Source organism: Crocodylus siamensis, chromosome 2, assembly GCF_052110815.1.
Source record: "Crocodylus siamensis isolate JL-2025a chromosome 2, ASM5211081v1, whole genome shotgun sequence".
In the NCBI taxonomy this organism is placed as follows: domain Eukaryota; kingdom Metazoa; phylum Chordata; order Crocodylia; family Crocodylidae; genus Crocodylus; species Crocodylus siamensis.
The window spans coordinates 54714522-54733111 of NC_143396.1; the positions used below are offsets into that span (position 1 = coordinate 54714522).

The 18590-nt window shown below is 41.8% G+C and overlaps 1 protein-coding gene across 5 annotated transcripts in view; it reads right to left on the bottom strand.

The window, feature by feature from the left end:
• Positions 1–18590, bottom strand: part of FRYL (FRY like transcription coactivator) — a 246895-nt gene that overhangs the window by 127341 nt on the left and 100964 nt on the right. For all 5 annotated transcript variants that reach the window (XM_090035895.1, XM_090035899.1, XM_090035897.1 and 2 more), the window contains exons 4-11: positions 17891–18030; positions 16934–17030; positions 13891–13970; positions 12648–12728; positions 8079–8247; positions 5283–5375; positions 4797–4895; positions 2561–2662 (exon numbers count right to left, since the gene is read on the bottom strand). In XM_090035895.1, coding sequence (XP_089892021.1) covers positions 2561–2662; positions 4797–4895; positions 5283–5375; positions 8079–8247; positions 12648–12728; positions 13891–13970; positions 16934–17030; positions 17891–18030 — 861 coding nt within the window. The remainder of the gene's footprint in view (positions 1–2560; positions 2663–4796; positions 4896–5282; positions 5376–8078; positions 8248–12647; positions 12729–13890; positions 13971–16933; positions 17031–17890; positions 18031–18590) is intronic.

Sequence of the window (18590 nt, forward strand, 5' to 3'; positions counted from 1 at the left end):
CTACATTGATTCAGGGAAGTACTTGCGGGGGGGGAAATCACACAGATATATTTCTGTATTCTTAATTTCCACTGACTTTCTGCACAGACAGAACTGAAAGTTACTGCTACTGCCCTAAGCCCTAGATGTCCTGGGATCTAGCTTCTAGCTACAGAATACAGGCATACCTCGTTTTATTGCGCTTCACTTTATTGCGCTTCGCAGATATTGCATTTTTTACAAATTGAAGGTTTGTGGCAACCCTGCGTCGAGCAAGTCTATCGGCACCATTTTTCCATCGGTTAGCATTTTTTAGCAACAAAGTATTTTTTAATTAAGGTATGTACATTGTTTTTTTAGACATAATGCTATTGCACACTTAATAGACTACAGTATAGTGTAAACATAACTTTTATATGCCCTGGGAAACCAAAAAATTTGTGTGACTCGCTTTATTGCGATATTCGCTTTATTGCGGTGGTCTGGAACCGAACCCGCAATATCTCCGAGGTATGCCTGTATATCTAAGAGACCACTAGTTTCTCTGTGCTATACTGTCCCAGGTTCAATCATTGGACATTCTTAAACTGGAGCAGTAGAAGAAAGAGAGATTGCTGATAGGGTGCTTTCTGTGACAACACCACAGTACTGGAAAGCCCATGTCTGGTGTGAAATAGCCCAAAAGTTCTAACCTTTAAGGCACATTGCAAAGCCCATGTTTTTCCCTAACTTATGAGAAGCAAGCTTGTGAGAATAAATCAGTGGTTTGAAAATATTATTGTTTTGGTCTTTAATTTACCTAGTTTACCCTGGCCCCACTGGTGCTCTGACATAACCTGCTAAAACTCTAATGTTGACCATTATAATTTAAAAGATGCGAGGGACACCTAGAACAAATGGGTAAACCATCTTTAGTATTGTGCATATAACTTGGTAAATTCACACAAATATAAGTGTTATCATGAGGAGATCAGATAAAAATAAGGGAGTGAGAACTTGAGAGGAACTTACTGGGCAATTCATAGCTTCAAAAAGTAATGGGATTACTCATTATACACTGCTGCATTTTAATTAGCTCCAAAAGGCAAAGGCACAAATTTAGCCATAGTGAAACAGAAATATAGTTGGGCTGTAGTTTTAATGATTCACTCCAGTGAACTCCCAGTCCAAAGCCAGATACACCAAAAGAGTAGTGCAGGTTGAATGATTCCACACTCTACTTACACATCCTGCTAAATCAATGCATAGTAGCCCAAACCACAACATTCTGCAGAAGCTTATCTATAAAATTTCTGCTGAATAGAGCCCAAAGGTAAATGTGTTAAGCTGTTAGTATCTAACAAAACTATCCAAAATATTAAGTGCATGCTGTGCAATTACTAATTAAACTCCTTGGCACTGATAGTTTTAATTAATCCATTGTCAGCAATGGACATTAAGCCAGAAAAATCTAGTTCTCAGCACGTAAAGAATTAAAAAAAACTGATTTAATGTAATGAGCAAAATTAATAAAACAGAAATCAAAGCAGACATTGCAAGAGAATTGTTAGAAATATGTTAGATGAAAAATATACGAAAAACCAACAAGCAACAGAAAAGTATGAAAGATGTCATGAAAACAAATGACCCTTCACAGAGAGTAAAAATCAAAATAAATAAATAAATAAAAAAAATCGGTATTTCATTTTGGCAGCTTTCATCATGGATTTACAAATTTTTAAATAAGCAGCATGTAGACACCATTTGGAAACTGTTAAACGCAGAAAACCATTAAAAATGCTGAAGTGGATCAAACAATTGTATTAAAAATATCTAAATCAAGATATTAAATGGAATCATGAACTTTAATCAAAATTGGTAAAACATTGTATATTAAATAATTTAATTAACAAGAGGACACACATTTTCCAAGTATCAGTGATTTGTATATTAGATCAATCAAGTAGTGTTTAGAATTCTATCAAGTACTGGAGGGAGTTCAGGGAACACTAAGTTTAGTACTGAAAACATGCATAACTGACAGCATATATGAAAGGTTAACTGCCCTCTGCAACAGGGGCTAGCAACTTTTTTCAAGATGAAGGCCAGAACAACTTTGCTCCACTCTGGTGCAGGCCAGATAGCCATGGCAGCATATCAGCAGCATGAGGCTTTTTTTGCACACTCGCCTAAGGCATGCACTGGGAGCTGAACCCACACTGCCACTGCTTCTCTTAGCTCCTCATTTCCTGATGTGAGCACAGCTTCCAGCTGGAACGGAGTTGGCTGGGGCTGGGAACTGGAAGCTGCTTCCATGTTGCTCTGTTGGTTCTAGAATAGCATTTACTACAAATACTACTGACAGAGCTGTGCAGACAAACCAATGAAGCTAATGTAAAGACAGCAGAAAGGAGTTAGTTGTTACATTTCTTTTATGTGCCACGCCAACATCGGTACCACATAAAACCTCACAGAAAACGTCAATGTTGCAATTATTTCACAGTGTCCTTTAAACAAGTAATAACTTTATTTGGAATTAAAATACTGCAATTGTAAGAAACTGCTATTGATTTACAGTTCCTGAACTGAGAATGATTCTTACCTTTAAATGTGACAAACAGTTCTGCAGGAAAATGTGCCAGTTATTTAAAAAAAATTGTTTCTGACTCACACACAACAGGCAGGTGATCAATGGATACAAAGCCTGAGTAAGGGGGGAAAAAAAAATTGATCAAATTGCTCTTTGAGAAATACATACAGGGACAAAACAATCATCTTAGTAAAACCTGAGAAAGATTTGGATCATCAATAATATTGCCTTGTTTTCTGGTCTGCTTTCAGCATAAAATAAATTTAATTTAGTATATAGTCTGTAAGTACAGGAACAACACTGTTCTTTGTTTGCTGGTGTACCATAAGATCTGTTAACATGTAATAAGTTACTGAGCAGAATATATACTAGTTCTTATTATAAAAGCTAATCTCAATTACAGCCATTTTGATATAACATGAGATTTAAGTGAGAGCAATACAGTGTAGTTAAATAATAAGAATAATGCCAGTGCTTCTGAAAAAAATTCGAAAGTACCTTCTCAATGCCTACTTCGATAGTGATCCTACATCACTCTGGCTGTAAGTAAGAATGACAGCAGTTCATTTATTCTTGGAATCCCAATATAGGAATTCACTCCACTAAAAGTTCCCATACATGAAAATGAAGAAGAAACAGCCCTGGGCTGGGCTGTGCTGTCCGCTTCAGAGAGAAGGGTTGGTCCCACCCCTTTGCCCCTTAGCTGGAGCAGTGAGGACTGGCTGACAAGGGGGTGAAGATGAGAAATCCAGCTGGGGACCACAGCTGGGTCTGCTGGAGGAATTGTGGGGGGGGGGGGGGAGGGCAGGGCGAGCAGTCCCTACCAGACTTTACCCTACTAGAGTGGAGGGGGCGGCGATGAACAACCTGAGAAGGACTATCCCCCACCACCCCAGGTAAACCCCAGCTGGGGTCTGGGAGGGGCTTTAATCCTTCCCCCCTCAACTCAGTGTTGGCCACACCCCCTGCTCTCTGCTTGAGTAGGACACAGGGTACAGGCGGGCAACAGCCTAAGGGGGACTGCCCGACCCCCCATGCAAACGCCGGCTGGGGTCTGAAGTCTGGGGGGCTTTAATCCCCCATCCCCTGGCTCAGTGTGCTGGTGTGACCAAAGAAAGCACAGAACTATATTTACATTATAAAATGGCAGGAGACCAGCAGACTCCACTCCCACCCAACTCTGGCAGAGACTGAAGCAGGAAAGCAGTTGATAAGGGAGGGGGTGTAATTCCCTTCAGCTCCCCCAGGCTATGGGGGAGGGGGAAGAGACTGGGGAACCGGGGCTGGAGGGACTGGTCCACTGCCACCTGTGAGCACTGGGATCTCTACTACAACATCTAAGACCACATGCTGATTCCCAAGGACTTTCTGAATACCTGCCTGTAAGGGGACTTGTATAAGGCTTTCTCTTGTCTTCTTGGTTTACATTTTAACTCAGACTAAGCTGTGTGTGCTCTCGCTGTGTTTATTGGGCTGTATCTTAGCTTAGGCAAAGACTTTTGGTTGTTTTTTGTTGTGTGCTTGAGTTTGCAAATTACTGTGCTCAATACATGCTTGCGTCAGAAAAAGGACTATTCTTGTTCAAGCTTTTATGAATTCAGTGCCACTAACATTTTTCCCCACCCACCCCCTCCTCAGCCTGGCAGCCTCGAGCAGGGATTGGAGAGGAGGCGGCAGAACCCTGGCAGGCACTGTCCCCCCATCCAGGAAGACCCCACGGGGCTGTGCGGGCCAGGTATTGGATCTAAAGTCTCAACCTCCAGTATGCTAGCCCAGGGCTGTAGCCTAGTCACACTCCTTCCACTGGAGTGGGGGTGGGGGAGGCGGTGGGGAAAGTCTTGAAGCTTCAGTCCTTTCCCTTTGGCAGTGGCTTGTAGGCTGGGAGGTGTGATATAGCCCCCTCCCTGACTTATGGCCTGAGCCACTGCAGGCATGTGTCTGCGACTTCCGAATCAAAAGTGAATGTCTGTTCCCTTGCTTCTCAGTTTAATCTCTGCATCTTAGATCAACCTGCAAAGACCGATTCAATTCAATCTGGGGCTTTTTGACTGTCTATACTTCGCCCTAAACTGTAAGACTGAGATTAAAGATGGGGCAGGTTTAGCATAAACTATATGACACTAATTCTTGTGCCTCATAAGAGGGCAGGATTAAGTTTAAAGAACATGCAATGTTTCTAAGGCAAATCATTTGTCTAAAACCATAAAATAAGTCAGTCAAGTCAAGAGTTGAAATATTTCTTAAATACCAGTGAGTGCTTCTTTCTTGAGCTCAATTCAAAGGTAGTCTGATAGAGCATCTCTACAAAGTTTTTCAGACATGGTACATTGACTTCATTTTTAACAGCCTAGTGGAAATAAATATAAATAAGTACAAAGACATATAAAGAACAATGTTAAGATGCAATTAAGAACAATGTTAAAAACAACTGTGTGCACTTAAGACAGTTAAAGGCATTTAGATCACCTTTAAGATTAGTGAAGAGATATTCAAGTCCTTCCATCTGAAATGTATTAACAGCACATGAAATACAATTGTGCCATACAGCACAACATCTAGCAAAATGATGAAAATGTTGCAACTAAGGAGCGTTAGAAACATGTCACCTGAATTCCCACACTTAAAGCAAGTTAAAGTAGTAAATTAAACTATTTTATCATTAGTCAACACCAAGTTTTTGCACAATATACATTTTAAGGAGTTTGGGGTATTTTTTTCTTCAAGACATACTTACAGCAGCCACAGGGATGAGAATTTCCACAAACAAACCAGCAAGTGCATGCTTTATGTCTTTATCTTTTACTTCCAAGAAGTACTGAGCACATTCCTTTATAATGAAGAGTTTAAAAAAAAAAAAAAAAAAAAAAAAAGGATTTTCAGTTGCATAAAAATATGTGTAAGACAGTAGATGGCAACTAGTCAAAATTAAAATGTAACAAACGAAAGTTTCTCCAGCAATATTGTAGAGCTATTTGCAGTACTCCCACAAGTTTTTGAAAACTGAAAAGGAAATACCTCAGTAGCAAATACTTATCACTTATTAACAGATAATAAAAGGGATCATTTTCTGCAATGATTATTTTAAAGCTTCTGAAAAAAGCGGTTGTCTGTCTATCATTGCTAGCAATTTGCAAGGTAAAAAAAACAAAACCAAACTAACATTTATGTAGTGGTTTAATTTTTCAACCTGATTTACTGTCAATAATTGGTAAAATCATTTAGAGGAGAAAATGTGTGTGCACACAACACTCCAAAGGAAACCTAAAGCAGGGGTGTCAAACTGCTTTGGTCCCTCAGGCCAGATCCGGACCCTAGGGGCTCCCATGGGTTGGATCCAGACCCACCTCAAGTGGCAGGCTGAGTAAAGTCAGGAGGGTGCAGGATTAAATGTGGCCAACACTTGGTCCAAACTGCTGAAATGCATCCCAAGCATTGTCCCCATATCCCAGATTTTGGCAACAGACCCTACACCTTTGTTCAGCCTACCCTAAAATCCCTGGTCCCTCCTACACCTTCATACTACAGGAATCATCTTGTTATGGTCCAAATTTTCAGCTCCTTAAGAAGGCACTGTGAAAGGCCTTCTGTAAGGCCAGAGGCTCCAGCCTAGCTGCAAGTGGTAACATCAATTACAGGCTGCTCAAGGGGACTGGACCAGCTGAGAGAGATAAGCAGCCACAGGAAGTCAAAAGGCTTGTAGGCAGGGGAAGCCAGAAAGACAGGCAGACAAAAGGGGGAGGGGGAGAGAGTCCTGGCCAGAAGCTGCAATACCAGACCAGGGACTCAGGATCTGGGAAAAGACCCAGGTGCTGAGACTGGGAGCAGCAGCACCACATCAGGGAGTCACAGACAGCTTGAGAGAAAAGAATGAAGTGAGGAAGGAGCTTCTCAAATTGAAACGGAACCTTCTCAGAGGCTGAAGAGGATGCAGACCTGTAAGTTAACCCTTTATGGACCCTGTTTATATTGGCACTGGACTGACATGTGGGAGGATGCCTATGGGACAGTCATGCCCTGAGAGCGAGGGACTGTACCATGTTTAAAGACTGAGCCAATCCTAAATCCACTGCAAGCACTTACGTGTGTATGTAAGTCTTTACCAGGATTACAACTTAAACCAGTAATTGACTACCAAAAATATAACATTAGTTTTAAACAAGTTCTCAGTTACTAATACTGTATTCTTAAAAAGGTCTTTATATATGAGGTCATTAAAGATACCAAGAGTAAAAGAGTACCAAGTGGTCTTTGTACTTGCACTCTGATAAACTGAAGAAAGAAATCTGTTGATGAAAAGCAGCCGTAAAGTCTCAGATTGCGCTTCTACCATAGTATTTGATTTTAAGACAAGGTACGTACTCCCCCCCACCCCCATTTAACACGGGGGAAAGCCCCTCATCTTAGAATCAAGTACAAGGGCAGTGGGCAGAGGGGAGGGAGCAGAAGGCTGCTGCAACTTGGGCTGCAGCTCTTACCAAGAGTTGGAACTGTAGCCACAGCTGCTGCCTGTCTCTGTCTCACCTCCCTGCAACCCTCTCACCCCCCATGTGCAGCACCTGCCCCCTTTCTCCCTCTCATGCAGCCTGTGCCCCCCTCACCTGCCCTCTCCTTTGCTCCAAGACAGCAGGCTCTGTACAAGCTGCAAACTGAGGCAGTGAGCCTAGTCCCAGCCCGGCCCCACAGAAACATAGTGCAGACTGCATGGCTGCTAGGGGGAAGGGGTTGAGACTGGTGCCATGCTCAGTGCCTCAGGCTACAACAGGAATGGAGTCTCCTGGTGCAAACCAGAAGCAGCAGAGGGGGAAAGCAGAGGCTGGGGGTAAGAGGGGAAGAAGAGACTCGGGAGAGGGGAAAAGCAGAGGCTGAGTAGTAGGGCAGAAGGGGAGCAGATGCGAAGGGGGGACACGAGGCTGTTGGGGTGGCAGACAGGAGGCAGGCAAAAGCAGGGGACAAGCTGCTTGACCTCCCCATACCACCTGCATCCTGCAGCAGTGGGGGGATGAATTACTATATTAAATTTATAATTTTTCCATTCACAGAATCCAATTATTGTGGGGGGGGATCATCTTAAATTAAGGGTCATCTTAGCTTTCAGTAAAAGTGGTAATCTTGTTTATTATAGTATTGCTTAAAGCAGGGGTGTCAAATTTGCTGGATCCAGACAGCAGAACAAGCAGCAGAGGCAGCAGAACTGACAGGAACAGTGAGGCCAACAGCTACAGCAATGCTGGGGCAAGTAGCCATGGGGAGAGGAGTTAGTGACCCAAGCAGCCCTTGCTCATCCACCTGTCTGCTGCTGATGGCCTTGTCCAATGCTGTCACCTCACTACAAATTCCCTGGCCCACCAGGAGCACTGGGGGCTGGATAGAGTAGCTCTGCAGGCCATACATCTGATATCCCTGAATTAAGGACTAACACAAATTAGGGCCTACTGGATTAAGCAGCATACAAAGTGTTATAGATGGTTCTTTTCCCAAACAGCTTACAAAATAGACAAGATAGATACATGGAGTAAATGTGCGCATTTACCTGCATGAACTGAAATGATGCTTCAAAATCTTCTACAGGATACATTTTTACTCGGAAAAACTTCATCCCCATAATTAAGCTGATGATACTTTGTACTACATGAGGACTCTGTTCCTTTTGTCGCAGTTCCTTTAATTCAGTGACAAACTTCTTCCTAACAGCTTGAAACCTGAATAAGTGATACACATTGCAAACACCAAGTTTGTTTAATTAGAAATTATGTAAACCCATTATAAATATTTTAAATAACAACTTTTTCTAACTGATACAGATACTACATTTGTAGACATATAGGCAAGGTGGACACTGAACATTCTATGTCTTGTATTTAGCAACTACATGCCATGATAAATTAATATATTAGAGGATGTATCATGGTAGAATGATAACAACTGAAGGATGTCAGCCTTCTGTCCACTTTTATATACCTAAGACTGGTAATGTGATTTTTTTTTAAACTATCTTCTTGTTCCATACTTTTGCAACACAAGTGAGTACTTAACTATTTAAAAATATATATGGTATCTAAAAGAAAAAAAAAATCTGAGGCTCTTTCTCTGTAACTATATGCACACAGCACAGTTTGTTTGTTACTGGTTTGGATTCATTCTTTGAGGACTAAGAAGTATAAAAAAGCTATTTAACAGGAGTTGCAGTTCTTTGAGACGTACTGTTGACAAATACATTTCTGACTACTGAATGTCTCTCCCAACTTGACCCTCTGATCAGAAATGTTTTTGTGATAGCAGTACCTGTATAATGAACCCCAATCCTGTTTCTCACTTTGGTCCCAGGCTGAGGAGATAAAGGATATACTTTCTGCTACTTATTCTCCTTTCAGCTGCAGAACATAACTGCATCTGACTCTGAGGAAGAAAGGGCAGGGGAGTGGAGAGATCTAAATATGTGCATGGACTATACATCCAGGAATGCCAGTTACTGAGAACTCCCTTTTCTTCAAGAAACTGTCCACATACATATTTGACTTCATGAAAGAATTAGAAAGGAAAGAAAATGGAATCTGAATGCATGTATGGACAACAGATCTCTAAGAACTCCAGCTACTTGTAATTTCCTTTTCTTTTTCAATTAATGCCCACAAACACATTCCTTACTGGTGGGTAACTTAAATGCAATGCCCACAAAAACTTGGTGATAGGCCTCTGTGTCCCTATGCTAAGAATGACATGAGAATTATCCTGCCACATGCAGCAACAACAGTCATAAGGCTTCTGCAATGGCATGTTTGTAAGTTTGGTAAATGTACAGTCACCTTGCAGGTAGCATTTATGGGGACATCATGAAGGGATGGAAGTGATGTAGCCTCAGTGCTTATGAAATATGTCCAAGTCACAGGGGTAGCTAAACCCTAGCAGTATCTAGCATAACTAGATATCATCAGAGATCCAATTATACAGTCTCTGAGCCAAAACTGCCATGCCTTCTGATTATTCAAGTCGGTCCTCTGCAGGTAGTAGAATAGTGCCCTTGCAACATCAGAGAAGTATACGAAGAGCTCGACTCAACAGGAATGCAGCTTTGGGGAAAATCACTGGCAACAAGATCTGTTCATATTTTAACCAGCCTGGGTAGGAATTTAGAATGCATCCATAAAGTCACTTTGTCTTGATAAAGAATAGTGTAATTCACCACCAGGGCTCAGATCTTACCTACTTGCCTTGTGAAAATAACAACCACCAGGAAGGCTATATTCATGGACAAGGACTAATCAGAATGAAATCATGACTCAAATAATTGAATCATCAGGGAAATCTGGACCAAATTTAAGACAAACTGGAATAGGATCAGATAGTAGGATCCAAGAGAAGACTAATGTACATTAAGGCAGGGGCCAGGGACCAGACTGGGACTGATATTCTGAAGCCACTAAAAGGCAGCTAGAACTAGAAGCTCCTAGAACTTTGCCTTGGTCTGTAAATGGAGAAGGCTGCTTGTGCCAAGGAGTAATCCGATCGAGAGCTGATGCTGAAACCTGAGTTTGGTGACAAGGCCAACAGCACTGGAGAAGCCTGCATCAGAAGTGGGGACCTGAAAACAGACCCTGGGTCAAAAAGGGTACCAGCTCAGTGCAGGTGTCCACCAGATACACTCAGATGGCTTGACTCCAGGGAAATCATGGTGCTATTCTGTTTCAGTATCAGAGGGCTCCTATACACGTACAGGAGGCTGCTCCAACGCTGTAATTACAGTGCATCAGAGCAAACTCGATTAATCAAGTCTCCTGGAACGTGGAAAAACCCGGATCCCTGGTAATTATGTTTCCACAGGATTTTCCCCTTTGCCAAAGGAAACTGTGAATTTCTCATTTTGCCACAGAAACATAGCTCTCTGCAGTGTGACAGAATTCCAGCCTGCAAGGAGGCTGGGAGGGAATGAGAAGAGGGCAGTTAGGCAGAGGGTGCCATGTGCATGCACATGCACATGGCCACCAGACACCTGTGGGAGCTTCCCTGCAAGCTAAGTGGGCGGTGGGGGAGGACTGAGGCCCCTGTAGGTAGGGAGGAGGTTGGGTAGGGCTGGGACTATTACCCAGCTGGGTGGTATGTGGGGCTTGGGACCACAATCTGCAGCCACAGGGCCCTGGGGAGAAGCGGGACGGGGCTGTGGCTGACTGACTCATCCAGGGCATATGGGGGGAAGGCCAGCTTCCTGGCACCTGCCCATGCCCTACTCACAGATCAGCTGCCCCGCAGGAGTGCAAAGCTGCCAGCTCCTCTGAGTGAGCCTGCAGTGGGTAGGCAACAGGCAGCCGGGGGTTGGGAGCCAGGCTCCATTGCAGCAGCTGGTGGGAGCAGGAGGGCTGTGGACCCAGGTCCCTGGCCCTGCAGCCCTGGCAGCTGGGGGCCCCCTCCAGCAGGGCTGAGGGGGGCAGTGAGGGGCCTTTAATTTTAATCATGGATTTTGGGGGTTTAACACCAAAAAAAAAAAAAATCAGAGAATTTGCAATTTATCAGGAAAAGCCATGGTAATTACCACACTCCAGCAGACTCTAGCATCCCCACGCTGAAAAATGTCAGCAGGGGAGCTTTAACTGAAGCTCCTTTGACGAGCTTTAGTTAAAGCACCCCTGCCACCATTTTTCAGCACATGGATGCTGATACATGATGTTCCAGGTACTTTGATTAGAGTGGCTCTTGGAGACGCTTTAATTAAAATGTCCCCACACGCACTCCCAAAGCACATCTATAAATACCCAGACTGTCTGCAACAGTGGAGTAAAGGTGGAGTTTGGGAGCATGCTACTGCCAAATGCTGGAGCCAAATCTTCAGCCATTGGATCTAGACATCTGAGGCATGGTAATTAGTGAGCCCTCAATCACAGGGAACAGGGGCAGAGTAAGGTTTGGTGGCTCCCTGACAGCTTCAACACAACCCAACTGGCTGACAGTCTCCATCTCTGCCAGGCCTCTGGAACCAAAGCCATTGAGCCTTCCTTGACCTAGGTAGGCTGGGAGACTTCAGAGGGAGGCTGAGCCTCAATGGGATACAGTGGTGCTAGGTATGAAAGCTAGGTGGTATCAAAGAAGTCCTAGTGCCCAAGGAACCCTGAAGATTCAAGGTCTGATGAAGAAGTCATGAATGGGGCAGCAAGACATCTCCCAGTCCCGAAGGTTGCATGGAACCTTATCCCACAAAACTGTAGGGTACAGGGAAGCAAATAAGTAAATACGGTCGATATGTAACGAAAAATTAATTAAAAGGTAAGTTGCTGAGGAAAACCAGATACAAATTTCACAGGAAACAGAACATAAGCCACTTGGCACTTATCATCAAATGCTTGGTCTCAGCCAGGCAGTTGCAAGGAATTGAGGAGCATAAAGTGTGAACCCACCCTTTATCCCATTGACATGGGGGGGGGGAGGGGGGGGCCAAGGTGTAATTTATGGAGACTGTAGCAGCTACAAAAATCTCCAGTCAGAGGCTCAGAATGAGAGACAACCAACAATCAGGAATGTGTATGCAAACAACTGCTTGAAGGATGTAATTTAAGAAAATGGTATTCATAGGACAAGAAGGCACATATACATTTCAACAGCCCACAGCTTCACAAAAATAAAGCAAGAAAAAAAGCCTTGATATATAAATACATTGATGCACATATAATTCAAAACAGCTGGAAAAGTCATTTTTACCATGTCAACCTAGAAAACATGACTTGTATAATATAGTTGCAAAATCCCGTGGAAAACTGGAAATACATATATGTATGTTTAATAAAATGATGAGCGATAAGAGTAACAACTTGTAAACTCAAATTTTGTTTCAATATTCACTAGAAAGGCTTGGATATATACTCAAATTAATGAGGGTAATTACTATTAAAAAGCATCAGACTGGATCCATTTTCAGCAGAAAGATGAATAATTTAAGAAAAGACAGGATTGCAACAAAATAATCTGACCAAACAAGAAAAAGGGAAAGGAAGTACAACACTGACCAGTTAGCTACTATTAATAATAATTATTAACATAAACAGTAAATATTAAGGAAAGTTTGATATTTGGGGGGGGGGAGGGGTAGAAAATAAGAGGTAAATAATGAACTGACTTTGATTGAGCAAGAACTCCGGTCACTTCTGCATATAAATCTGCAATAATATGAACATTCCCAGTGTTGGTTCCTGAATACCTAAAGTGGAGTAAGGGAGAACAAGCATATTCTTAGATATTATTTAAGTATCTATGGTGTGTTCAGGAAGGTACAAAACATGGAGAGAGAGATGTCTGCCATAAAGAATTAGCAATCAAAATATAAAGATAACACAAACTGGACACAAAAGTTATATGGTTTTTGTTTTTATATTTAATCACTGGATTATTTAAAATGTGTGTAGGTCAGTTTGGGTTGGTTTAATACAGGGCTGTACTTTCTAAGCAGCCAGGGGCAGACATTGGGACACCTATCATTGATGGGGTTTAAGCTTCCTTGTAGCCTTAGGGTGCTCCTGGATACTCTGCTGCACCTGTATCTTTTGGTGGGGGTAGTGACAAGGTGTGCCTTTTACCACCTCCATCTGTGACCCTTTCCAATTCAGGTCTGGCCACCAACATTCTGCCTTCATAACCTCAAGGCCAGACTACTGCAATTTGCTCTATGTAGGTCTGCCCCTGAAGATCATCTAGAAGCTGTAGCTGGTACAGAACGTGGCAGTAAGCCATCTGACAAGGATGGTCTCCAGGAGCACATAACCCCAATGCTCCAGAGTCTGCACTGGCTCCCAATAGCTTTTCAAGCACAATTCAAGGTACTGTTTTTGTCCTGTACGGCCCTAAACAGTCTGGGTCCTATATACCTAAGAGACTATCTTCTCCCTTATGCTTCATTGTAATCTCCAGGTCAGCTAAGAGCAACTTCCTTAAGTACCATCTATATACCAAGTCCACTTGGCAAAAACAGGCAAAATGTTGTTTGCAGCAATCATGCCTAACCTCTGGAACACCTGCTTCTTGAGGCCTACAAGAGCCCAAGCCTGAACATCTTTCAGAAGCACTGTAAAACTTCCTTATTTGGGTAGGTATTTAGCAAGCAAAACTATAATAAGATAGTTTTTAGGGGATCTCTGTTTTATGCTGATATACTAGCTCTCTTTCTAGTTGTTGTCTTGCTGTTTTCCGGCTTTATAAGTTATCTGTTCTCTTTCTGTAAGCCACCTTGAGTCTCTGCTGGAAAGAATGACATAAATCAAATACACACACACACACACACACACACACACACACACACACACACACACACACACACACACACACACACACACACACACACACACACACACGGAAACTCAACTTACCCTTCCTTATGTTTAAAGTGCTTGAAAGCCAAGTTTAGAACTTCGTGTACTAAAGGATCTGGCACTGGATGAACAGGTATCTAGAATATAGATTAAATATTTCACTTTATTCTATATCTGTAAGCAGATCCCACTCTGACATACCTCTTAGAAAAACCCAGAGACTTAGAGGGGTGGGTCCTCCACTATTATAAACTGTGATAGTTCCACAGAACGTAGCTATAACAGTTTAAAATAGCTGAGGACCTGTGCCTATATATTCAAGCAATCTGACTAAACACCAAAAATATCAATTTTATGTACATTTGTATGATAGTCTCTTAAATTATCTGGAATTCTGGATTCAGGCAATCAAAAATGGTAATGAAAAATTCAGCAATCAAATCACTAGGGGCTTGCCATGAATAACTTATGAGTCTAGATTAGCTGTGTATCCTTCAGACCTCTAACTGATGTTGACTGCCAATTTCAGATTTAACCTCACATGCAGAATAGTCATGTCAGAAAACAGAACCCAAAAAACTGCAGTGTATAGGCTGACACAGCATTTAAGCTGACCTCAGTTTAAAAGTTAGGAAAGATAGGATTTTTCATAGGCATGGTGTACAAGCCAGGGCCAGACTCAACACTCAGCTGACACGGCCCCATCTCCTGAAAACAGTGTTGCCTGGGCTGCGCCAGCCAAGCACCAAGCCTGGCCCTGTCTGCTGTGAACAGCACTGCTGAACACCATGCCCAGCCCCGGCAAGTGGCATCGGGCTCAGTACCCAGCTCGCACAGCCCCATAGCCAGCAAGCTGAGCACCACTTGCAAGGGATGAAGCTGTGCCAGCTGAGCAGAGCCTGGCCCTGGTAAGCAGCACATCCCCAGTTAAGTTCTGAGTTCAGCCGCATCCCAGTCCCCTACAAGCAGCACCAGGCTCCCAGGGGATGAGGTTGCACCAGCCGAGTGCTGAGCCTGGCCCCGTCTGCTGCAAGCAGTGTTGCTGAGCACCAAGCCCAATGGCACTCGCAATCAATGGAGCTAGGCTCAGCAGCACCACTTGCAGCAGATGGGGCTGGGCTCGGCACTCGGCCGGTATAGCCTAGGCAGCACCACTCACAGGAGATGGGGGTGGGTTCAGCACTTGACTGGTGCGGCCGCATCCCCTGCGAGAAGCGCTGGTGCGGCCCAGGCAGCTCCACTTGCAGCGGATGGGGCTGCACCAGCCAAGTGCCGAACCCCAAGCCCAGCCCTATCCCTGTCTCTTGCAAGTGGCACTGGGCTTGGCACTCAGCTGGCATGGCCCCACCCCCATGAGCAGTACTGCCTTGGCCATGCTAGCCAAGAATTGAGCCTAAAGCTACTCACAGGGGAAGGTAGTATGGTGTATAAGTCAAGGTTGCATTTTCAGAGGACAAAATTGGACTCCAAAGCTTGACTTATACACCATAAAATACGGTAGCTCAAAAGATGTCATTCATCCATTCAAAGAGGAGGAGAAAAAAAAATAAGATCAGAGAAAAGGAATGTATACCCAGTTTGGTAGCATCACTCACATGAGATGAGCTAACATAACTAAGGCAGAGGTCGGTTTGGGGGGGGGGGGGGAAAATCAATCCCATATACATAGTTTGCCATTTGACTTTTTTTTTTTTTAAAAAAACTTTAAAATTGTCCCCCACCCCAAAATTATAAATGTGAATTTTTCTGGGGGAAAAAAAACTGTTGAATAAAAGTAGTTGTGGGAACATTTATTATTTTTTAAGAATTAGGCAGATTTGGTTACAGACCAATGCTCAGTGTGAATTTTGTTTTCAATTAACAGAACTGTATCATTAATATTTTGGAGGGGGCGGTAATCTACTATTATTATTATTATATTTCCTAATAGTCAGTGATTAAAAAGAATCAGTTGCATTTTTTTAAAAATCATTGTACAGATTTTTTTTAAAAATATTTTTCAAGGGGACAATATTCTATTTTAAATGGGTTATTTCTGCCAAGTACTTATTAGTATTTAACAATGCATTAAGATTTGTCTTCGCCTAAAAAGTACAAAAGAGAATTTTATGCTTCAGCTAAAGAGAATATAGCATTTATCTCTGTCCTAAAATTTTCTTCCTGTAAGGTTTTCTTTTATTCTATTTAATAAATGAATCATTGTGAAATTCAAATCAATGCAAATGATGGCATATGCTAACATATAGCCAGCCCCTCTGTCTGGCAAAATAGTATGCTGATGATTGCTACTACTATTATTGCTAATGAGAATTGACAAAATGATTTGTTTCCTCATTGTCACTTATCCTATTTGCAATTCTTAATCATTTTTATCAAAAGAAAGCTGAATAGCATTATATATATATAAAACCCCCACAACAGAAATATCAGCTTGCTTCCTGGGAATAATTAAGCAAGGAGGCAAGATGAAAGAATGCTAATTTATTAAAATTAGGGTTTTTTACTGTACAAGGATGTTGCTGGAAATGGATTTTTTCAGGTTAACTTTCTAGGCAACACAGTATGAAAGGTAAACTCCAGCTTTAAACCTTTAGAAGTAACACTCCACAAGAGATGATGATTTACCCGATTCCAAGACAACTCTGAGTTTAAGATCCATTCCCTCCCCCACCGCTGCCTCAGATTTCATACATGGAAAATTATAAATTTGTTATAATTTTCCATGTATAGAATCTAATTAGTGGAAAAGTCATCTTAAATTCATCGATATCACTGCTGTTGTTCAATAAAACATTTAACAAATGGAATCTTCTCATCATAACAGAACATAGTTTCACTGCTCTGTTTTTTCACTAAAACACCAGCTTATATTTATTAGCTTCAAGAGATTTGAAAAGAGATAGTGACAGTGATAGAAGTAGAAAGGGAGGGGAGGCTGAAAACTTTGTGAAGCTGAAAGGATTAATAGCACATCATATGACTTTATCTTATGGTACCCTGAGTTTTGTATGGAAGAGCCAGAAGTAGGTACATTATATGTTATAACAATTAAAAGCAAAACATTAACAACCATACAGCTGGCAGAACATAAAGCACTTACCTGCTTTAGAACTTCTATTAAAACTAAACAAAAAATGAAATCTACAGCTAAATCTCTCCTCTCAAGTAGATAATCTCTCTCACGCTGTTGCTCATCCCTAGAACAAGAAAGACTGATCGTAAGTAAGACTGAATATAGATACAACATAAGAGTTGCATGTTATTGGTCTTTTTCTTTCATATAAAAATCCCTGGGTATGCATCAAAAACACTGCATAGCTAGGAAAGAATTTGGGGCTTAGAAGGAGCTGGGATTATTTTTTCATTCTTTTTAGGGAGACTAGAGAACAATCCCCTTCTTTACCATACTGCTTCCATTTCTCTTTCCTTTTTAAAAGGTCTTATCAAATAGCTACAATAGCATCAGAGAGCCCAAAACCTTGAGTCTACCAACATTTGTCCTTATGTTAGCCTCAGAAATCAAACACTAGACTTATACCACCTCTGTGATTTTGCAATTGCTATTGAGAAACAAGTCCTGTCAACTCATTCCCATTTGACATGCATCATTTGCCAAAAACTATTGTGTGGTTGCTTTCTGGCATGTTCCCAGAGCCAGGCATCTCTTGTGAGAGTGGCACGAACCATGCCCAAACCTATGTTAAAAACAAAAACACATGTGGGACAGAACCAAAAGGGTGGTTTTTGTTTCTTGGCAGTGAACTTGGGATCACTGCAGAAAAGGTATCAAACCTGTTTCTTCCCTCAGGTTAAAAACAGAAGTCAAAAACCTTAACTTTTGTTGATCCAGAATAAGAAAGTCTTCTACTGCAACTTCCTGCTCAGGGTGAGATCATCCCCATGTAAACCACCCCAGATAAATATTTGTCTACTGTACACTTAAAAATTTCAAGAAGGTGGAGCTTCCATTATGTAATTTCACTATTTTAGTGCTTCTTCTTAACTGCCTAACTTAATCAAATGTGGATTTACTGGCGACAAATACAATATTCCTTACCCCTTTGATTTTGTGCTCGATCGAGGTCTGTATTCATAAGATTCATCTTCTGTTCCATTTTGACGCCTGTACCAGTCAAACAAGGTGCGTAATAAGGAGGGGAGACAGTGCTCTGCTACTGAGCTCATAGAGCTTATCAACTGGAAAGAAAATAAAGTTTTATTGGGTCGTGTGACAGAATGCTCTGAAGAAACTGAATTATTTTTGTTTTATTAATATTTTTGAACAATAAGAAAACAGAATCTTTATACGTCATGGTCACCCAAGATAATTTTTCTGAACACAGGAATTATGACAAATGTAATATAGGAAAGCAGGCATAGTGTTGCAAAGTTAATGTAAAATTATATAAGCAACCCTAATAAAACTCACTAAATGATGTCAGATATTGTATACATCAAATAAATGTTGCCATAAAGAAAACTCATGTTTAAAATACATAATTTTAAAACCAATAATGGACAAGCAATATTCTTCCTAAAGCTGTTATAAAAACTTACTAGTTCTGGGCATAGCAGCATGTTCTTTTGGTCACAATATAAGCTGAAATGAAACCATTTAAATGTTCTACTCCTCTCTAACATGACTGTTTCAGTAGATAGCCATCCACAGTGTAACTCAGCTATGTAACCACAACAATATCACCACTACCAGACACTTGCAGGCCTGCAGGTAAGCTCATGTAGACCAAGTATATTGT